This window comes from Rattus rattus, chromosome 13 (genome assembly GCF_011064425.1).
Source record: "Rattus rattus isolate New Zealand chromosome 13, Rrattus_CSIRO_v1, whole genome shotgun sequence".
NCBI classification, from domain to species: Eukaryota; Metazoa; Chordata; class Mammalia; order Rodentia; family Muridae; genus Rattus; species Rattus rattus.
Genome location: NC_046166.1, coordinates 8842515 through 8866172, shown reverse-complemented (window position 1 = coordinate 8866172; position 23658 = coordinate 8842515). Strand labels below are relative to the sequence as shown.

General features: G+C 45.6%; 1 protein-coding gene across 1 annotated transcript in view; it reads left to right on the top strand.

The window, feature by feature from the left end:
- Window positions 1-23658, top strand: part of Wdfy4 (WDFY family member 4) — a 210618-nt gene that overhangs the window by 29256 nt on the left and 157704 nt on the right. Inside the window, exon 12 of the mRNA XM_032919360.1 lies at window positions 12054-12147. Coding sequence (XP_032775251.1) covers window positions 12054-12147 — 94 coding nt within the window. The remainder of the gene's footprint in view (window positions 1-12053; window positions 12148-23658) is intronic.

Below are 23658 nucleotides of genomic sequence, written 5' to 3'. Positions count from 1 at the left end.
GCCTCCGTGTTCCCTGTGGGAACAATTCTTACTGCAGAACATGTTTGCATTTATTTTGAACTTGCCAAGGTTAAGACAGTGTTCCAGATTATCCCCATTTTATTTATCCAATATTCGATTTATCAGAAGAGGCTGCGCTTTCTGTTTGTTTGTTTGTTTGTTTGTTTGTTTGTTATTTCAATACAGGGTTTCTCTGTGCAGTCCTATCTGTACCAGAACTCACTCTGTAAACCAAGCCAGCCCTGAACTCAGAGGCCTGTCTTTCTTTGCCTCCAGAGTGAAGGGTTTTAAGCTGCTCTCTCTCTCTCTCTCTCTCTCTCTCTCTCTCTCTCTCTCTCTCTCTCTCTCTCTCACACACACACACACACACACACACACACACACACACACACACACACACACACACACACACAAGATAGGAGGGGTTATGGTTTTTACTCTATTGCCTGGGTCAGCCTCAAATCTGGGCTCAAGATCGCCTCCTGCCTAAGCCTGGTGAGTAGCCAGGAATGTAGGCGTGTGCTGGCAGGCTTTGGTGTCTCTTAGCATTTGTCTTCTGCTGGGTTGTCCCGCCTCTCGCCTCGAACATCCTGCATAGCGACTGCCTTGCTTCTCTCCTGTCAGCATTTTGGCCAGAGACTCATTTTTAATTTGTCACGTTAGCAGTTTTAGACATTTCTTGTTTCTCTTACCCCAGTGTTTTATTCTGTTCACATTTTCCTTATTATTTTCTCCATTTGGGCTTATTCTGGAGTCCTTGCCTTGCCTTGGATGGTTAGGAGACAAATCTGTGTTTTAAATCTGTGTTTCTCTGTCCTTTATAGTCCGTGATCACAACATTGGTGTTACATTGTTACGCAGCTCCATGCTTGTCTGCCTTCCTCTGTGATCTGGGCTTGGCGTCTCTAAATTTGCAGTGTTACAGGCCAGCCTTCCTCATCTTCTGCTGTTCACTGCCCTCCTCACTGTAGAGAGATACGGTTGACTGTGTTGCTCTTATTGTTTAGAATTAATTGGCTTTAACTACACGACCATAATGGTGGCAAACTTTCATAAATACCCCGAGTGGCCAAGGAAAGAGTGCATGCCCTCTAACTGTTAGAACCATGGTCAGCTTTTGACCGTTGAATCAAGTTCAGAGTTGGTTTACCATATCGTTAAGTTAAGTCAACTTGGCATGTCACTTGTCAAGAGAGATACATTAAAAACCACTGTAGTGGGGAATATGTTAATGCCTTAACATTTATATTTAATTTGTATACAAAGTAGCATGTTTCTTTAGGACAATTTCATATATAACTTACTTTTGGCTGATTCTCTTTTCCCCATCTCCCCAGCCCATATCTCACTATACCTTCTCCATTCCCCAAATCCCCTTCTACTTGTATAAGTCATATGTTCGACAACTTTCCCAACTCCCCCCCTGAAACTCTCCCTCTTAGCTTACAGACTCTTCTGGTTTCCTTGCCTCTACTCACATTTTACTAGCATGTATATATATATATATATATATATATATATATATATATATATATATGCATGCATGCATGCATGCATATATATGCATATATAATATTTCCTTGCTATTGTAAATAAAGCAGTCCTAAACATGGATGTGACAATATCTCCGTGGTGGGACATAGAGTTCATTGGGAACGTGCCGAAGAATGCCATAGCTTGATTTCTGACATGGTTGTCTAAGTTTACTTCTCCACCAGCAGTGACTGTCAGTCCATTTCTAGTCACAAAGTCACCAACATTTGTTATCAGGTTTTGTTTGGTTTTAGTTTTTGGTTTTGGTGATAGGTCTTCTGAACAGGGTGAGATGGAATCTTCCAGAAGTTTGTATTTGCATTTCTCAAAAGGTTAAGAATACTTATTTTCTTTCTAATCGTTGGGAGATAGTTTTGCTCAGTATGCAGTTTGGACCAATAGTTGTCTTCTTGGAACACATAAAAGCTACTGCTTTTGATTGTGGCTGTTAACTAATTTTCTCTTTGGAAAATCTTTGTCAGTGCTGTGAATTGACGTTTCGTCTTTATTTGCTTTCTTTAAAGAGCTGCACTATTCCTGCTTTGTGGTTTCACTTCATATATCCTGGTGTGGATCATTTTGAAGCTTTATTCTGCTTGATATCCATGGAAATTACTATATCTGGAAATCTCCTTCCATCATCAATTCTACATGTTATTTTTATTGCCCCTTTCTAACTTTTTAAATATATATGCTACAGATTTTTGGACCTAAGACAGATGTGTGCCTCACTAACTCATTCTTCCCTCTAAGTCTTAGCCTCTCTCCTCCCTTCCCTCCCCTCCCCTCCCCATCTCCTCTCCTCCCCTCCTCCTCTCTCCTCTCTTCTCCTCTCTCTCCCTCCTCTCCTCTCCTCTCCTCCCTCCTCCTCCCCCTCCCTCCCCTCCCCTCCCCTCCCCCTCCCTCCCTCCCCTCCCCTCCCTCCCTCTCCTCTCTTTATCTCTTGGTACTCTTTCTTCACAAAGTATGCTGGTATCTCTTCCAGTTCACCAGAGTCTCCTACTAACTGTACCTAACCTGATGTATTCCACTAGCTATTTAGGCTTTGTTTCAAAATTTAAAGGATGCAATTCACACATGTACAGGTGTGCATGAGTACGAACAAGCACGTGCGTGCACACACACACATACACACTCACTCACGAGTCTCATGCACATGTGTGCACATAACACAGTTACACAAGTCCTTCTTGGTCCTTTACAGGTCAGCTTCATGGTCTTATGGTCCTTTTCCTGGGCTCACATTTATGTCTCCCTTATTTCTTCAACCACGTGGATCACAACGATTTTATCTTCTGTGTCTTTTGCGAGTCTGATTCTATGTCCATGGCTGTCACTGACGACTGCTTGTGTGCAGCGTCACTTCTAATTGTATCTCATAAGGTCTCCATGAACGTGATCCCTCCCTGGCTTCCTCGGCTTACTGAAGCTCTAGAAATGCCTGCTGGAGTTTGCGGCCGTCTTGTATCAGCCGGGCTGCCAGACCCCAATGCTCTGCTCTCTTGGCTCTGTGTTGGGGAGTGTATATTCTCAGTGAATCCAGATCTCTGCATTCCTGGGGAGTGCTCAGAGGAGGCCTCTGCCGGTGACCTGAGGGCTCCTATGTTAGCTTGGTATTTTGGGCAGGAAGCTCGTTCAGCTTATCTACCAGCCCTTGAAGGGCGTGCTCCTTAGCATCAGATAACACTGAGCAAATGGGGAGAAGCAGCATCAGATAACACTGAGCGAGTGGGGAGAAGCAGCACTCCACGATGACTGTCCCTAAGAATGAACCCCAGTGTTTATTGATCTCATCTCATCTCCTCCCACATTCTAGAATTTTACAGTGAGGAAAACAAGCCTGAGAAAGAGGAACACAGCCTAGGGTCATGTCTGAGAGTCAGAATATGAACCTAGTTCACTTCCAAAGGGGTGTGTGTGTGTGTGTGTGTGTGTGTGTGTGTGTATGTGTGTGTATGTGTGTATGTGTATGTATGTTGTATGTGTGTATGTATGTGTGTATGTGTGTGCATGTGTGTATGTGTGTGTATATGTGTGTATGTGTGTGCATGTGTGTATGTGTGCATGTGTGTGTATGTGTGCGTGTGTGTGTATGTGTATGTGTGTGTATATGCATGTGTATGTGTGTGTATGTGTGTATGCATGTGGATGTGTGTGGATGCATGTGTATGCATGTGTATGCGTGTGTATGCGTGTGTGTATGTGTGTATATGTGTGTCTGTGTATCTGTATGTGTATATATGTGTGTAGTGTGTGTATGTGTGCATGTGTATGTGTGTATGTGTATGTGTGTATATGTATGTGTGTGTATGTGTATGTGTGTGTGTTTGTGTGTGTGTATGTGTGTATGTGTGTATATATATGTGTATGTATGTGTATATGTTTGTGTGTATGTGTGTACACATACATATGCATGCTTTGTGCATGTTTTCTTCCCACAGTAGAGGTGCTGAACTGCCAGATCCATCTCTCACTGTGTCCTGAGAAGCTGGTGTTTAACGCTCAGGTTTTATTCTACAGGGTGCGCAGCCCTGCTTCTTAACAAATGACAGATGTGTCGGTGTCCACCTAGTTTCCTAATTTTAAAATGTGTTAAGAGCTACATTTCAAAAAGAGAACATTTTCCCTCAGTAAGACAGATGGATGGCCTTGACCTTTCCTGGTGTTTAAGAACAGGAAGTGAAACTCTGGGTTTCCAGAGAGCCATGGTGTGGAGGACAAGGTCAAGGGCTGGCTGGGACACACTGGCAGGCTGTCCATCCATCTTTTCCTTACCCTGGACACGGGATCTTCTGGGGCAGGAAGCTTCTCTCTTCTGCAGTGCTGACCCAGTCTCCAGGGATTGAGGGAAGAGGGTATGGGAGCTAGAGTCGGGCTGGCTCTGTGCCTTAGTGTTTCCTGGGCTCACCAAGTCTGCCTGCTCTTCACTTTCTGGACTACGTGGTTGGTCCTGGTGAGGCAAGGGTTTAGAGGATAGCAGAGCGTTGGAAGTATCACAGCTGATGCTTTCTGGGCAAGCACGTGCCTGGGTCTTTGCTGGCCTCTTCACAGCAAGACTCCACTTAACACGAGTAGTATCTACAACTTAAGAAACCGTTACATAGAACAGAAGATAGAAGTTTCCAGAGAGGTGACCGACTAGGTAAAGGCCCTTTCCACCAAGCTGTATGACTTGAGTTCAATTCCTGGGTCTCACTTGGTGGAAGGCAAGAACATACTCCCTCAAGTTGCATACCATGAAATGCATCCCCCACAATAAATAAATTTTTAAAAGCTTTAAACAACTTCTTTAAAATAACAATAAAATAGGAGTTACATATTCTGTAATCCCGAAGTATACCTGTGATTTCCCAAGTCCATAAAGTGCCATTTCTGTGAAGAAGCATGCCATATACAGTATAGAAGCACATATGCATAGGATACACATGATACACACATCGCATACTGCATGAACACAACGATTTGTGGTGCATGTGAGTACACACCCTATGTGTAGATGTGCTCCGGGAATGTCGATTGGATGATCTTCCCGGATTGGCATCTCCTAGATGCTGTTGTCTGGGAGCCATTGGGCACTTGTCACCTGGCACTGCACAATGCAACCACACATCGGTAAAATAGGGAATGCAATATGGCTCTGGGGTCCTCCCACACCCCATCGAGGCCTTGCTATTTTCCACAGACAGTGCCGGGTATGGAAGTCTGCAGTTAGTCTTGTGATGTGACGTGGATGGGGAGCTACAAGAGTCACTGTCTGTGGCTGTATCTTTTAGAGTCCAGAAGGAAGTCCCTACCATTCAGGAATCTTCCTCCTCTTCATGGTTCTCCTCTTACTTAACCTTTGACCTCTCCCGCTCCGGCAGGCCTTTGAGACTAATTTTGATTCCTTATATCTGTCAAAGCGGCAATGCTAAATACTAATGACTGAGCTTAAGTTGTGGCTGTAGTTTGTGTTCATAAGAGGACATGATTTCAATGCTCTTTGACAAGCACTGGGCCGTGGAAAGGTTTCAGTGGTGTTCTGCAGAGCAGGCCCTATGGACAGCCCCTTTCTTGTCTTACTTTGCTATTGGTCATCTTGTAGCTCTGTCCTAATAATTTCTGCTTGAACAGTGTCTCCTTAGGAATATAAAGTAAATTTCTCAATCTCTCTTTCTCTCTGTCTTTGTCTCTCACTCTGTGTGTGTGTGTGTGTGTGTCTGTGTGTTTGTGTGTGTGTGTGTCTGTCTGTGTGTGTGTGTCTGTCTGTGTGTGTGTGTGTGTGTGTGTGTGTGTGTGTGTGTGTGTGTCTGTCTGTCTGTGTGTGTGTCTGTGTGTCTGTGTGTGTGTGTGTGTGTCTGTCTGTGTGTGTGTCTGTGTGTCTGTGTGTGTCGGTGGGTGTGTGTCTGTCTGTGTGTGTGTCTGTGTGTCTGTGTGTGTCTGTGTGTGTCTGTCTGTCTGTGTGTGTGTCTGTGTGTCTGTGTGTGTGTGTGTGTGTGTGTGTGTGTCTGTGTGGTATGAGTGCAGGTTCTTATGGAGGCCAGAGGCATGTATCCCCTTGGAACTGGAGTTACAGGCCGTTAAACTACCTGGCAAGTGCACTGGGAACCACACTCAGGTCCTCTGCAAAAGCAGCCAAGTGTGCTTAGCTGCTAAGCCATCTTTCCAGCTCCAGGAAGCAGATTTTTAAAAATTCCTACAGTGATTGGTAAGCAAAGCAGAGTAGAGCGTCTGCCCTGAGGCGGTTGGTGTCTCCTCCTTCGCTAACGTCTTACACATGTGGAGTTCACAGTTGTCGGGACAGTGCAGTGGTGTTTCATTCATTCACAGTGTTGGGGGGTGACTTCCTTTATTGAGGTCCCAGATATTTTGACCACTCCTAAGTTATGCCCAAATGCATTCCCCATTCCTTCCCTTAACCCCTAGGCAGTCAACAGTCTGCTTCCTGGCTCTGTTTTTTCACCTATACTGAGTATGGCACAGAAACAGAAAAACTGTTGGTGGTCCTTTCTTTTGATATGGCTTCTATCACCCAGGCTAATATTATTAAAGTTCATTCATGTAATGGGATGTAAAATTCCTCTTTCCTGCTTAGAGGATGAACACTATGCCACTGTGCACACACACCAAGGTTTGTCTACCCTCGTAAGTGTTAGGGGACCCTTGATTGCGTCCACCTTTTGGACACTATAAACAGCGTTCTGTGAATATTTACGTTTAAGTTTATATTTCTAATCTTGGTGCTAGTGATCTTAACTCTCTGAGGAACTGCCAACTGTCCTTTCCCACTGCAGCTGAGGCAGCCCTACCACCCTCCCTCAGTGTCCTATGAGGGGCCCAGTTCTCTGAATGCTTGCCAACGTTAGTGTTCCTTTAAAAGAGCATTTTAGTGCGTGCACAGTGGCCATTCGAAGCGATTTGATTTCCCCCTTTGGCTAATGATGGTGACTATCTTTTCTGGTGTTTATTGGCTGTCTGTGTATTTTTTGGGAAAATGTCCAGTTAAGACCATGGGCTGTTTAAACTGGGTAAAAACCATAGACATTTTGTTGCGTGGTGCGAGCTATTTATTGCTTTATTTATTGCAGATATTATATCATCGTCACATATATTGTTTACAAATATTTTCTCCCACTCTATAAGCTGTTCTTCCATGTAATAGTGATGTATGAAAGGTTTTAATTTTTGCCAAGTTTTATGTTCTTTCTTTCCCTCTTTGCTTGTGATTTTGTCATTGTAGCTGGGTCCGTGGTCATATCGAAGGTCATGGAGATCTACCTTGATGTTTTTCTGCAAGCTTTATGATTTCAGTTCTCATGCTGTATCGTTGACCCATTTAAATTACCTTCTGCATATGGTGTGGAGTATTGGTCCTCTCTTTCACACGTGGCCATCCAGGTGTCTCAGCATAATTTGTTGACGAGTCCTTGGTGGGGTGGTAGCCTTGTTAAAGTCAGATGGCAGTAGATATTTAAGTTTGTTTCTGTATCCTTAAATCGATTTCACTGTTTTCTGTGTCTTCCTAATGCGAACAACCACACTGTTTTGATTTCTGTAGCTTCGTTGTAGGTTCTAAAGTGAGCAAGTGTGAGCTACGCACCTCAGTTCTTCTCTTGTGGACAATGACTTTAGTGCTTAGGGTTTCGTTCAGTTCTCCAATTGGCCCTTACTTTTGGGCACCATACGCTGTTCATAAGTGCCATTTGTCATGTTGAAGATGTGTTCTACTGTTTCTCTGGTTTCCAGCATGACTTAGGGCTGGCGTTTGTCAAATGCTTTGTGTGTAACAGTTGAGATGACCATGTTGTTTCTCCCACATGGGGCATTTTATCAATGCCTTTTCTAGGCTAGGGACTCTCGCATTTCTGACTTTGGTCCTGTTCGCCCCGGTGTTCTTGGTGTATGCTGTAGGATATGCCACTGTGCTAACACCACGGATGGTGGGTTCCGTGTGTGTTGATGTAGGATATTGCTCCATTGGTTTGCTGCGTGGTCTTTGGGTGGCTTTGGTGTCGGGTGATAATCAGGCTTCCTTGCTGGTTCCTGAATATGCCAGGCACGCTCTCGCTGTGGGGGTCTTTGCAATGGTAGCACCCTTTGCTTAAAATGACTTATACATTGGTATCTGTACCCCCTTTTCAACTTGTCTCCAAAAATCACTCTTGGTTCTTCTATCTCATCTTACATTTTTTTCCCTCTGTAGCAATTGCCATTTACTTCATATAATAAAGGTTAGCAAGTCATTATTATATCTTAATAATTTCTTGTCTGGGTCTTAAGTTCATTTCTTTACCTCAGTCATCCGTTCATTTAATCTCCTATGTGGCTACTGAGACTTTTTAAAAGCAGGACTCTGCAACCTTTCTCTGACTCTTCACCTTACTCATTATTTTTTGTTCCTTCTGTTGAGAGGCTGTGAAGCTATGGGGGGGGGCTGTCTTCTCAGTCTTCTGCTTGTTTCTTCGTTGAGTTTTATGTGTCTGACAGGATGAGAGTTCCCATTTCCTTCCCCCACACTATTTGTCTGCTTGTTTTACTTTACAAGAGTCATCCTGGTGAATGGTCATCATCTGGGTTTATGTTCCTCATGACTATTTAGATGAGAGGAAAAGCCAAATGAATGACAGACTCAAGTATTTGACACCAGTCATAATAACCCGCAGCAGAAGACACATGTGCACTTCAGGTGTGCCTTAGGGGAGGTGTAGAGATAGCTGAACTTGGGTAGAGAGTGGAGAAATTTGGTTTGCAGGTTTTAGAGCTGCAGGTGTTAATGATTGGGTAGTAAATGGAGAACTGGAAATGAGGGAGAGAGTGAAGTCTGAATGAGGGATAATATGGGCTAGAGGTCTGAAGGGCAAATAAACAGGGTGTGGCAGGCCAGGAGCATGCAGGGAAGAACAGCCATGAAAGCCTAATCTGGGACGTTCTAAGTTATCAGAAAACAAGTGCACAAATGTAGAAATAATAAATATAAATAAATAAAAGCTAGAAGTAAAACAAAGATGGGAACACAGTGGGGGCTATGATGGCATCCATCATATTTCCTCTGAGGCTGCTTGCTGTGAGCTCTCACTCCTCCCCATGGGTCTCCTCAGTGGCAATTCCTGCTGTGGGAAGAGGGGACTCCTGGGCTAGACTCAGATAGACCACGTGGGCTAACCTTTGTCTGGATCCCGTCTATGATTCCTACCTTCAAGTGTCAAATTTGGTTTCTGATTTCTGGTTCTTTGAAGTCCTCCTTCCCTCTCTCTCTCTCTCTCTCTCTCTCTCTCTCTCTCTCTCTCTCTCTCTCTCTCATTACTTCTCTCCTCTCCTCCCTCTTTTCCTCTCTTCCTTCCCTCTCTTCTTTCCTTTACTCTTTCACTGGGATTGAGGCTTTGAGGGCAGCTGGAGAGCCCATCAGTCTGTATTCACCTTTGCCATTGGCAGGTGACTGCTTCACCGAGCAGATGGACTACCACTTTGGTCATGGCGTACGATCTTCTTAATGTGCTCTGGAATTTGGTATACAGCACTGTGGAACACGTGTGTGTGTGTGTGTGTGTGTGTGTGTGTGTGTGTGTGTGTGTGTGCGCGCGCATTTGAGAGTTGGTCTATAGTTGCGTTGATGGTGTTGTGTGTTTATCCAGTTTAGGTATCGGGATTACACTGACTTCAGAGAATGAGTTTGTCTGTGTTCCCCCAACGCCTATTGTTTTGTGGAACAGCTTGAGAAACCTTAATGTCAGTTCTTTCTTAAAAGTTTGGTAGAATTAGGTCATACATCTGTTCATCTAAGCTTTTCTTTTTATTTATTTATTTATGTGTTTAAAAATACTTTTTTAAAAATTACATCTATCTTTCTACTGATTAACTCATTCGGTGTGAGTGTGAGTGCACGTGAACGCACGTGAGCACACATTCATGTGGAGGTCAGAGCTCTGTCCTCCTGCCATGTAGATTCCGGGTCTGAACCTCAGATCTTAACGCTCGCTGGCAGCAGTTTTCTAGATGGAGCCACTACGCTGGCCCAGGGTTTTCCCTTGTGGGGACGTCTTTTGCCATTTCTTCAGTTTCATTGCTTATGGGTCTGTTTAAATTATCGATACATTCTTGACTAAATTTGATGGTTCACAGGCACTTAGCAGTGTGTCCGTTTCTTCAGCCTTTCCAGCTTTTTGTGAAGGCTGGTTGTCATGGTTGTGAAGGCTGGTTGTCATGGTTGTGAAGGCTGGTTGTCATGGTTGTGATGGCTGGTTGTCATGGTTGTGAAGGCTGGTTGTCATGGTTGTGAAGGCTGGTTGTCATGGTTGTGAAGGCTGGTTGTCATGGTTGTGAAGGCTGGTTGTCATGGTTGTGAAGGCTGGTTGTCATGGTTGTGAAGGCTGGTTGTCATGGTTGTGAAGGCTGGTTGTCATGGTTGTGATGGCTGGTTGTCATGGTTGTGATGGCTGGTTGTCATGGTTGTGAAGGCTGGTTGTCATGGTTGTGAAGGCTGGTTGTCATGGTTGTGAAGGCTGGTTGTCATGGTTGTGAAGGCTGGTTGTCATGGTTGTGAAGGCTGGTTGTCATGGTTGCGAAGGCTGGTTGTCATGGTTGTGATGGCTGGTTGTCATGGTTGTGAAGGCTGGTTGTCATGGTTGCGAAGGCTGGTTGTCATGGTTGTGAAGGCTGGTTGTCATGGTTGTGAAGGCTGGTTGTCATGGTTGTGATGGCTGGTTGTCATGGTTGTGAAGGCTGGTTGTCATGGTTGTGAAGGCTGGTTGTCATGGTTGTGAAGGCTGGTTGTCATGGTTGTGAAGGCTGGTTGTCATGGTTGTGAAGGCTGGTTGTCATGGTTGTGAAGGCTGGTTGTCATGGTTGTGAAGGCCGGTTGTCATGGTTGTGAAGGCCGGTTGTCATGGTTGCGAAGGCTGGTTGTCATGGTTGTGAAGGCTGGTTGTCATGGTTGTGAAGGCTGGTTGTCATGGTTGCGAAGGCTGGTTGTCATGGTTGTGAAGGCTGGTTGTCATGGTTGTGAAGGCTGGTTGTCATGGTTGTGAAGGCTGGTTGTCATGGTTGTGAAGGCTGGTTGTCATGGCTGTTTGGTTCCTTCTTCCTCAGTGACCGTTAGGAGTTTGCTGGTTGACTGTGTTGGACGTGACAGGTCCCTTCTCGTCTCACCACGCACATCTGATCTTGTGACATACATCCATTCCCTCTCTTGCACAGACCTTCCATGGGCTTGCTTCATGACATTCCTTTGGGGACACACTGGATGATTAGGTAAATGCTGACTGGGAAGCATGGGGATATAAGTGGTGAGCTCCAAGGGAAAGGAAATATGGACTCTGGTTTGCCAAGTAGCAAGAGTGGGACGGACCTACTCAAGATGGCTGCCCAGTGCCATCCTGAGCAGGTCCCAGAAGCTGGGACGTGCTGCTCGCTCCTCATCCTCCATCTCCACCCTCTGAATGAGCCTTCCTATTTTATTATTATATTTCTTTCGCTTGCTTTGGGTTTACATATTTTCTTTTTAAATATAGCATCTGAAGGTGGACACTTAGGCTGTCTGATCTGAGCCCTTATTTCTTGTGTAATGAAGCCCTTTTCACCCCATGAATCTTCTCAAAGCAATGCATTATCGAGTGTCTCACAGATGTCTCCATTTATGCCCTTGCCAATTTTTTCTTGAAACACTTATTTTTTTTCCCCTCGAGGGACTGAGACAACAGATCAGCTGTTAAGATCCTTGTTTTGCAAGCATGAGGACCTGAGTTCAATCCCTGGATCGCATGCGAAGAAAAATAAGCCAGAGTAGTGGTGCACTTCATAATCCCGGCACCAGTGCATTGAGGCAGAGATGTGTTTATGTCCCTGGAAGGAAAATGTGATGCTGGTAACGCCATTTTATAGCTGGCCTACATTAGGCTCAGATGTATCAGCTCAGGGTTATTTGCTTATTAGGTGGGGCACTGATAATGTGGATCGTGCTCTGTTTTGGAAAGAAAGATCTAGAAAACTGCACGAAAAGAGACTAAAAGAGGTTGTGACATGCCCCGTTTTCCCTCTCTTTGTAGGATGGATGAAGGTGAGGTCACGATCATGCACCCTGGGATCATTTGCATCATGGTGAGACTGCTGCCTCGCCTACACCTTGACGATCACCCACAGGTATCTTCTGACGAACACAAACGTGTCTCTGTTAGCTGGCTGACCTGGGGCATGACTTCTACCGTGAGACTCCTTTTGTTCTAGTGTACCATGATTATCAGGGCCACCCCTGGGCAGAACCTCTTGAGGGGTTGTGTCAGGGTGTCTTGGACCCATGATAGATGATCTGTGATCACCCGTCAAAGGGCATTCAAAGCAGTCATTCCTGTGCAGTGGGCAAATCTTCTAAAAGCAACAGGAGAGAGAAACATAGTTGAAGGATTTGGTTCAGCTTTGCCTCATCCACAGAGGGCATCCGTTTTAGGAAGAAATGACAGCCGATTGGCACGCATGCCATCTGAACATAATAGTGACATGGTGCAAATTTTGCAGGTCCTCTGAGACTTGAGAAAAGTAGAGTGGAGAATGAACTTACTGGTAGACATGGTATTGCTCTTACTAAGAAACAGTGGTGTCTGGGGTGGGAGTGAAAATAGCCTGAATATGGTCTGTGTTCATATGTTCCCTGGTGACATCGCTTACTCTGCTTTTGGTCCTCATGGAGAGCAATGACAGAGTGGGCATGAAGCTGGCAGATGGGGAGATACAGCATAGTGGCAGGGAACTTGTTGGATAAACAGACTATGAAGTTAGTAATAACTACACCCTCACAGTCCCGAGCTATGGGATGATACACTAACAATGATAGACTGCGTGTATCAGGGACTCCCTAAGCTTCCAGGACTCAGTGATAGGTTAGTCATCTCGGATTGTAGGTACACTCTATTATGTTCATACAGTGAGTTTGTCTGACAGGATGAGTATTTTTTTTATGACACTGTGTGTCAACAGGGATGAGATATACTTCTTGTGATACTGGCTGGGGTAGAATCCCACAGACGTTCTTCCACTAATGGATCCAGCACTTCAGGGGACCAACACATGAGACAAGTGGCCACCGAAGAGCTAGCTCAGCTACCTGTGTTCTTGTCCTCAGCTGACAGTGTGGCCTGGGTCTCCTCCTCATGCTCATCTGCGTCTGGCCTCTACCTGTGTCTCTATGTGGGTTCTCAGGAGGGAACACAGCAGCCCAGGGCTCTCAAAGGCACAAAAGCAGAAGCTTCTAGAAATTTTTCTGGAAATTCAGGTCTGGAACAAGTCAATATTGTCTCCACAGCATTTCATCATTCCCAATGAGCCAGTCACAGGTTCAGCCTAGGCTCAGTACAGAGGAAGATAGACACCCCTTTATCAGCATGAGTGCTGTCTTGTGTGCACAGGAAAGGGGTACTTGCTGGGCCTCAGCCTTAAAGACCAGCTTCCTTTAGTATCTAACAGATTAATGCATTCTACCCTTATATTAAGTGCCTTGTAGCCTGAGTTACCTGAGACCTGAGATCTTTGCTTCTCTACCTTAATGCCTAACACATGCTTCCCTTCAGCACACTGGAGACTCAACACACATTGGATAGCCCCTCTATGCCAGGAGTGCAATATCAGCCCTCTTCCCAGAGGTTCTTAAAAAGTCCACGAGCAGCTGTTCTCTGCCCCATTCTGCAAGCGCTCGATGATCTGGAAAGTTATGTGACTTCCTAAGATCATCTAATTGACGAGGGAGAAGATCTGAAACTTAGCCAGAGCCAACCTGAGGGCATGCTCAGTGAGTGAGTTTCTGATCTTTACAGCTCCTGTGGAATGCAGGGACATGTGGCAATTTTGTCCGGGCATTCACCTTACCTTGAGCCTGGCTTCTTCAGCTGTTTTACACAATACTATAAGAATGGCCATGCCAGTGGTCTGTGCGTCTTGGCAGTCAACCTGATGTCCGTGTTCTGCAGTGATGGACAGTGAAGAGATGGACAGAGCTGATGAGCAGAGGGCTGGCCTGCTGCTGCTCACCCCACAGATGTGGCTGAACCCAGCATTCATATGTTTTACTCACTCTGTAATAGCAACCCCTCCCCCCCGCAAATTAAGAATGCAAATAAGAAATCCATTTGGCACAATCCTGTTCTTCTATTCAGGTCAATAAGTAATTGAGGAGAAGTCCCGATTCATCGTCACTGCTTCTCAAATATGCAAATGAACCTAGAGATGCATTTTCTCAGATATTTTCTGCAGATGCCAAATCAGCAGCTATTAAAAGTTGGATAATTACAGTAATTAATTTCTGAAGGAAGGGGCGGAGGGAGCCTGACGCTAGCAGATAGAACAGTAAATCAAAGGAGAAACGACACCGCGCGAGAAAGCGCTGAAAGCAGGCTGATTCTAGGCTTCTGCGGACTTCTTCCTCGCTGCAGGAAAAGAGGAGCGGAGCATCTCAGTAGATGGCAGTGTTAGGAAGGGATGGAGAGCCACTCTAGCTCAGCTCCTGAGGGTCTGCAGGTCCATCCTAATGCTCTCTCTGTTCCTCATCTCACTCTGAGCCTTCCCCGCTGTGCCTCAGAAACCGATGGTGTCAGAGGCTTTACTGACCTTATGGGTGTCCCGTTCTGATCGACTTCCAATTACAGCCAGATTAAATTTGTTCTATGTCCAGCCCTCAAATACGCCAGTATTGCTGGCCCCTCTCAGGAATGGATAACCTGGCTCTTTCTTTACTTCTGGCATTTTTTTACCCAGGAGGTAGGAATTTAGTTGTGCAAAAGGGAAAAAAAAAAAAAGAAATTCAACTCAGTTTCTTGGGCTTGGAAAAACCCAATCCATTGGAAGACACTCCTTTCCCAGCATTCTCAGCAGCTGCACGTATCTGATCCCACAAGGACGCTGTTGTGGGTTGGAGTTCTGTCCACCCCAAGCGCCTCTCCATTTCCTCCAGGATGGCAGCCTTCAGCCAGTTGTTGGTGGAGGGATCCCTGCTTAGGAATGAGACAGCTCTAGTTCTGAGGGTGGGAAGTCAGGTACAACGGAACAGAGTCGGCTGCACTTAGCCTGCGTGGGAGCAACCAATGGTGTGGGTGGTGGAGTCTCCTTGCTTGCCCCTCCAGTTATTCAGAGGTGAATGGTGCCAGAACTCGTGCTCTGGCTTTGGGGACGGGAAGTCATAGGAGGTGGTAAGATGGCGCTGAGCTGGCTATGGGAGGCTTGTCTACAGGCACAGTGAGAAGTATTGACACTGCTGGGAAGACTTAAAGAAGACGCATGATCACCCCCTCAGGGGAGGAGAGAGGGGGGAGGGACTCAGATATTGAGAGGAACAGAGGAAGGGGCATATTTGGTTTTGTTCAGCTGGATTAAATCATGTCAGTGAGCCTGGGAAGGTCGGCCATTAAGGCCAAGAGCCTGAGTACCACGCTGAGAGACTTGAACTGCCTTGGCTTATCAAACATCATGACCACTGACACTTCTAGATTTAATGACCATGTACCCTAAAGGGCTATGGAGACAGTAGGCCATGATCAGGTCTCTTGTGTGCCACCCAATAGTCACAGAACTGTGGGAGAAGTTAGGGAATGGCTTTACCTCTCATTCAACAGTCTCATTGTTCTTAGGACAACTGTGAAGAGGAATGAATGCTAAGGCTGTGGCCACCTGACTTTAATTCGGTAGGGGAACCACATCAACGTACATATTATGTTTCTGAGCTGAAAGTATGCAAGTGAAATATAATTACCAGGTTTTAAACACTTCATTCAGTGAAGAGATGAGCTATGAGATCCTTGCTTTCTGAGTTAGTGTTCCTAAATGTGGACATAGAAATTAAGCTTTGTTCTCGTTATGAATTTAATCCTGACCTAAAGAGTTTTTAGTAACTTTGCTGTAATGAGCTTTGTGTAAGCATATCGTCTTTAAGCCTTATCGTCCATGGACCTTCGTACAACATACTTCAACCTGGCAGCCTTGTCCTCTCTCTCTGTTCTTCTTCTGGGAAGTTATTTACATCAGGGAAAGATTTTATTTCACCGTACAAGGTCCTTCCTTGTGCAAAAGCATTTTTTTCCTTAAAAATTTTCAGCCCCTCAACTGACATTTTAACTGTTGCTATTACTGCTACTTGATGGTTCTTTTGTGTCTTTTTTTTTTTAAAAAAAAAACAATTCCAGGAAACTTTCATTTAAATAAAATAATTCTATTTTTTTTCATTTAAATAAAATATTCTAGTAAAAACCAAGAAAGCTGTTGCAGATACACAGGTAAAGAACATTAATGGTCCTGGAGACATTTGCACTTATTTTCCCTACCAAAAAATAATTGAATTAAGTAATTGGTTAAATATTTAAAAGACTCATAACATGACAAGTGTTTGCCTATTGCTTTTGCTAAACAATGTTAACGCTTTGCTTGGGCTACCAGGGAAAACCCAGCAGAATGAAGCTCGGCCTCTCTGTCTTTATTGCGTGTGTCTCTTTTACTTCAAGGCAGACACAGGCACAACTCTGCAAGTCACCTAAGGTGTGACTGTGTGATATTTCATCAAAGCTGAAAACAGGGGAATAAATGATTGCTCCAAAGTTGCAGTCACCCTGGGCTCCAGGAACTGCAAACTCTCCAGGACGGGCCGTCTTCCTTGTAAGGCAGTTCTTGTTAAGGATGAGACTGTAACTTGGATCAGAACCAACTTCTCCACCTAAGCCGTGAGGTCTCCTTTGGACCACCCCGTAGCACTACCATAAAGGAGGATGATCAAATAGACCTCATCCTCACCAAGACTGTGTAACTACAAGTACCTCTTTCCTCTTCGCCCAATTCATTTTCTGTCTAAATACAAAGGCCAGGTCAGTACCCTGAAGATGGGCACCTTAACATTGGAGCCCCCTGTCCGCTTTCCTCAAAGTGTCTCATGGGTCAGATCTCCTCAATGTCCCACAGTTATCCATCTCTTTAATTGGCACATCATGACCAAGGCCACTTCGCTTGTCATCCAAGTTGACACCTTTGTCCTAAACTTCCGGTTATACCATGAGCTATACATGGAATTGGAGCTAATTTAACAACTTTGGTTGTTAACACTCAGAAGTTTTTGTTTTTGTGTAAACAAGGGACAGACATAAATCCCCTTGAGGACAGGGAGATATATATCTATATCTATATCTATCACCATACATACACAAAACACCTGGCCACTGTCCCTGAAGACGTTATATGTGGCTTTCATTTGGATATTTCACTTCTCATTTTTAATAGACCACTGATCTGATTATTTTCCCCATAGCATTAAGTAATGCTTAATTCTGAACCTTCACTTCCAAAGACATGACTCTTACAAGAACCAAGGTGTGGGGGGATCAGTATTTTTTAAATGAAAACAGAGAGGTCTCAGGAGGATGTTTCCCATTCAGACTCAGGTTAGTGTCTTCTGTTCTGTGGCGAGTCTGCAGGGGAGGCACCCACAAGGAGAAATTTCCAGCTCAGTACTGAGACTCAGAAAGCCTGATGTCCACAGGGAAGTCTCAGTGAAAGCTTTCACAAAGCCCAGAGCAGTCTAACCCGGCCCAGAGAGAGTCTAGGGCTCTCTTCTGCCTTTGCTCTATCTGAGAAGACACCGTAACAATCTTTTCCTTCCTTACTGATTTTGTTCTGCTCAGGGATTTCTAAAGAAATACGTTCAGGGAAGGTGATAAAGATGGAGGAGAGGCTGGGTCAGAGACGAGAGGAAAATAGGGCCGAGAAAAGTGAATCTCCTCAGAGTTTATCATCAGTCTTGACAAAGCCTCTAAAACTTTCTTAGTGCTTTCCTATGGTTTTTGTTGTTGTTAAAACATCTGTCTTTTAAAGATATTTTCTAATTTCTTGAGAGTTAGCAAATCTCCTAGTTTTGCTTCCAGATGTTTTAAAATTAATAGAGTAAGTCTGGCTGGCTGTTTATCATCTTTAACTAATCCAGTGTGGGCAAAGCAAAGCAAAACCAAGTTAAAGTGGCAAGTGTCCCGTGTTTTGTCTCAAACACTTTGAAGTTGCACTGCCACGTTCATCTAACAGGGAACCTACTGCTGTCACAGTGGTCTTCCTCTGAATATTTACTCCTTCCTTGAACTCCTGCTTCCCATTTTAGTGTCTTTCCAAATTATGACCTTTGCTAGCTGATAGGATGTGTATGTAGAGTGGGTGAGATTTATGCGGTGCTTGTGGGAGAAACTTCCTTGGGCTCTGGTCAAGGTCGGTTCCTCCCACTCTCCGGATTTATTTTAAGTGTTTATGTGGACATGAAGGGGCTTAACACAGTGGGGTAGGATTAGCTGAGGCTGCTGGTGTCCTGAGGACTCTCCCAGCACCTCCCTTCCACTGGGCTGGAGGGAAGCAAGTATCTCTTACCTCTGCCATCTTCATAATCAGGCGCTCAGTGTTTCTTTATTCTCTCTCTCTCTCTCTCTCTCTCTCTCTCTCTCTCTCTCTCTCTCTCTCTCTCACATCATTATGTATATAGACATTTTACCTGTGTGCCTGGTGCCCACGGTAACTGTTGGAGCTCCCTGAACTAAGATTACAGTTGTTAGCCTCCATATGAGTGCTGGGAATAGATCCTGAGTTCTCTGGAAGAGTAGTCTGTGTGCCTACTCACTGACCATCTCTCCAGCCACCACTACCCCCCTTACCCCCACCCCTGCACTCTGTGTTTCTAAACTAAAAGAGGCAAGGTTCCATTAGGCAGGAGAGAGGCTCGAGTTAGATCCTGGAGAAATAGAGGGGCAAAGGGAAGACTGCTGGGTAACAATGGGCCTGAGAAATGCTTTTGCAAGTAAAAGGATGTTTAGCAACCACCTCAGAATAAACCACTGGGCCATCAGTCAAACTGAGAGAGACGCTCAGATCCCAGGAAGGACTCAATGACATCCATCCATTCAGGCGACATGGATGCTTGAATAAGAGCCCGTGCTGGTGTCTGGTCCTGATCCAGATAGCTCCTTTTATCAAAATGGTTTGTCCTGGGCCCCCACCCAAAGTCCCCTAAGAAATAAGTAGTTTATTCTGAATTAAATGCTATGATCCAGGGACACAGTTCAATCTTCCTTGAATGACACATTCCGTTATGAGCATGGTCACATGGCACAAAAGCCCTTCTAAGCACTGCACCTCCCAGTTACTTGAGTGAGGATGGCAGGTAGGTGGGTGACAGCAAAGGAGGCAAAAGCCTGAGGTGAGTTTTAGATGCTGTTTGATGACATTCTTAGCTTAGGAGTTGGTGAAAGCTAGAGGTCTGCTGACTTGATACATTTCCAAGCTTTAACTGATAAAAGGAGTTAGGTCAGAGAAGGGCAACAAGTTGATGTTCAAGGGGATTCAAGGTAGCCCAAACAATTTTGGCTTGGGATCTGTAACAGTCCAACTCTACAAACTTTGAGTATTGTAATGTTATTAATTTTAATTTTAAGGAGCCTTGTGCAATGTTCAATATAGATACAGCTCCCCAACCCCTACCCCAAGCCTCAGACAACAATGCACAAAGTTAATAATGTTGCTGAGTGCTGGGCGTACTTTCTCAAAGTGAGGCCTGGGGCATTTGCTCTCAGCCAAGAGCACGGAAAACAATTCCCCCCCCCCCCGCCAGATCCAGGCATCCGGGAGACTGTGGTCTGTCTGCACTCTGCAGTCTGAAGGCTCTGGGCAGGGTGATGATAGTGTGGAGTGTTCCTACACAGCCCAATGGGACAGGCAGGAGAGACATAAGCTGTTTGTGTCTGGGAACTCGTTTGTGCCTAAGTTTGGAAATGGGTGTCAGTTTCTGGAATTTGCCTATGTACTTCAAACACTTGAACTAATCATATGGGTCTCAAATAACTAAAATATTGACAGTGCTCATAGCTGTGTAGAGCATTAGGTGAGTGTGGATGACTGAAAAGAGCTATTTTCCCCAACAAGGAACTTGGTAAAGATCTGGGTTTGTTACACTGTATTGCAGTGGCCATTCTGTGTCTTCTGCCTTTACCACTGATTCATAATTCTCCAGTAAAAAATTCAGGGGTGAGCTGAGCAAATGGATGCTATTTTACCTGGAGATGAATGGGTTTGAAAGGCTCGCTGGGCCTGACATGATGGGACAAACATTGCAGTTGGGTGGGATTCATGTGGCCCAAATGGCAGGTCTTTTTCTTCTCGTTTCTTCTACTATCTTCCCTTGCCATTTCTTGTTTTTTTGCACCTCAAGTTCAGCTATTCAGACTATGTCTAGGGCACAAAAATTGTAGACTCAATTTCTTGGGACCAGGGATCGTGAGCATGCATTAATAGAGGCAGATAATAGGGAGTAGTAAGGCCTCTGGCCACTGGAGATAAATTTACCCATGGAAAGCAGTTCACATTTGACTAACGGTAACAATAGAATAAGAGCAAACCAAACACTTCCATGGTCATCCATCTATGTCTTTTCTGAGGCACCAAGTTCTCCTCTATACAGTGAATACAGCAGCATCCACAGTGAACCACGGGCTTCAGAAGACAGACTGAAATGGCTCTGATACATTATCATGATTGAAGGAGATTGATGGAAGCATTTCAGGTCTCAGGACTCCACCTACAAAGTGGGTAATGGTTCCCGTTGAGAAAAGCAGTGGACAGGGAATCAAGGAGGTCTTAGCATTGTGTGTTTTCGTGTGCATGCTACGGTATGTGCCTCACCTTGAACTTCTGGCTCTCATAGTTGGCTTTTGGGAGCTGAGGCCATGGCATAGACCATCCTGCAAATGTTCATTGGGAGGTAATGCAGTTCAGTCAAACATCAGGCAACATATGGCTGGCTGGAGAAAGGGATGGCAAGAGAAGAGGACAAGGTCCTACCAGCCAGAACGATATATCAGAATCCACTAGGACAGAACTCAGTGGGACTGCCAGTCCCACACCTAGGTCTTCTAAAGGCACATCCATGCAGGAAGGGAAAGGACAGGAATAGAGAGTCTCGGTGATTACAGGGCACATCTTCGGAGTCCCAGTAGACATCCTGATGGCACATGAGTGTTTCACTGTGGCTCACTTCCCCCACAGACTCTGAGCTTGGACCTAGCCATATTTACTCAGAGGACTCACTGAAGTCTTGGCATGCCTACAGAGGGAGAACCATAGGGCTTGTAAGTCCCTCCCTCCCAAGCCTGGGTCCTGTGACATCCTCTGGGGTACTAACTGGAGTGGATACACTCTCTAGAGTATAGTTAGGAGACTCAGTGATTTCTGATGTCAACTGTGTCATTTCCACTCTGCCTGCAATCCTGACAGATAACATGAGAGGGAGAGGGAGAGGGAGAGACAGAGGGGAGAGAGAGGGAGAGGAGAGGGAGAGGAGAGAGGAGAGGCAGAGGCAGAGGCAGAGGGAGAGGCAGAGGGAGAGGGAGAGGGAGAGGCAGAGGGAGAGGGAGAGGGAGAGGGAGAGGGAGGTAGGAATGGCCAGCCGGGGTAATGAGACCTCAGGCAGTGGTGAGTTCCGGAGAACAGATTCTTGGGAGTCAGGCTTCAGTGAGACAACTCATCTAATTGGGAGGAACAAAGGATTTTTAAACCTCTGGGAGCTATTGAGGTGGGTGCACACCATTGGTTGGGGTTAGGGTGCTGGGGATGCCTCATTTGCATATGGAAGAATTCCAGGTGCTTGCTGGACATTATCTTATAAGGAGAGGGCAAGTTTATCCTAGCTGAGACTATGTGACCTCTGGTGTGGGCAAAGGTGTGTGTGGGGGTGCAGGACATGCAGGTCTGGGGTGAGGGAGGGAGTGGTCACGGTCCTACTGCTCTTTAGATAAAATTTCCAGGGTTGGACGTGACTCAACTTCCCTTCTGCTCAGCATCAGCCTCCATAAGCTCCTCGGCTCCCCCAGTCCCACAAACTGCACTAGAAGACAGTATCTAAGTGTTTATCAAGAATGAGGTCAGTGCTGGCTTTTTAGGCTTCCCAGCTTCCAGGACTGGCCATCTGAGGCATCTAAGGCTCTGTGCTACACTTGGACTCTTCTGCAGTTGCTAAGTGGGTGCAGGATCTATCAGAAAGAACAAATTACGTATGATGTTCAGAGACCCTCCTGTTGTCACAAGTATGCCCTGTGGCCTTAAGATCTCCCCTCCCAGGCTGTGCCCATTCTCACCTCCAGCCTTTTAAATTACCCAAACACACTCTGTCCAGGTAGCTCTCCCTTCAGTATTCTTCAACAGGTAATTGGTGAACCAGTTGACCCCGACTCTGCCAGCTCTTTGATTGGCGTGTACCTCCTATCGGGAATATTCTGCGGCTGCACTTACTAGGCAGATACTGTTGTATGGGGTACATAGACACTGGGGAGAAGGGATTATAGTCAGAGTTATAGTCTCAGGATTGCAGCTTTGGGGATCTGAAGGATGAAGCGGTGGAAGAGAGAGGAGGGAAGACGAGATAGTGAGAGGGAAGGAGAAAGAGAGAGAGGGAGGGAGGCATAGTGGGAGGGAGGGCAGAATTGAGAGGAGAAAAGAGAGGGAGGATGGGGGAGGAGAGGAGGGGAAAGGGGAGGGGAGGGAAGGAGAGGAGGAGAGAGGGAAGGTGAGGAGAGAAGAGGAGAGGGGGGGGGGTAGAGGAGAGAAGCTGATAACAGTGTGACCTTGACAACTGAAGTTATGGATGCAGTGCTGGTTCCGTAGTGGGAAAACCGGATGGGAAGGTGTGTAGATGCCTCTTGGTGATAAGTAGGAGGTCATGAAAAGGACATGGCTGGGGCACATGTGCTCATCTTTAGGTTTAGTAAACAGGAGGCGTTGCATTTTCAGCAGAGGGAGTTAGGCTATCCCCATACCAGAGTCAGGTGGATGAACTGCGGAAGGGAGAAGGCAAGCAGGTGTGTAAGTGATGTCATCTCTTCTGTACCTGACAGGACATCAATTTAAGGGAGGAGGGGCTCCTTTGGGCTTAGAGTGTAAGGTGGCCTGCAGTTCATCTTGACAGGGAAGGTGTGCTGAGGGGCGTGTGCGACACCCTGCCGTATTTCATTCATGATCAGGAGGCAGAGAGGTGACAGGAAGTGACACCAGGCTATGAACCTTCAACCTCACCTACTGACCCACTTTCTGCAGTGAGGATTAACCTCAGAGGAGTGTCCATCCGTGGCTCATAGGCTGGCGTGTATGACCATGTCGCTGCCAAAGACAGCTAGAATGTGGCATACCCCTTACTTCAAATGTAAGGACTGTATTTGTGGAGGCCGGGTAACTTAATTGTGCGGTTTGTAAACGGGAACTCTGTACATGGTAACTTTGTTTTGCCGCATCAGGGGTTGGATATGGCCGAAGGATCAGGTGGTTTCTCAGTCTTCCAAAACAGCACCATTAGCTGTGTGGGAACAAAGTGTTGAAGCCCAGAAGTCTATGCTGTGTATAGCACATTCAATCCATGACAGTCAGGAGGAGAAATACATTTTTGTGAATATGAAGTCGTAGACCTCTGCTCTCAGGTCTGTGTACACATGGGCTCTGGGAAGAAGACAATGGAACCCAGACTCATCCATTCACTATCAGCCTAGCTTTAGCTATCAGTCTGTCCAGGTTCAGCAAGAAAGAGCCTTTAGACATGGACTCTGTTGACCCAATAAGAATTATATTCTCACATCTAGTTTTGTCAGTTTGATAGAACCCAGACTGATATGGGGG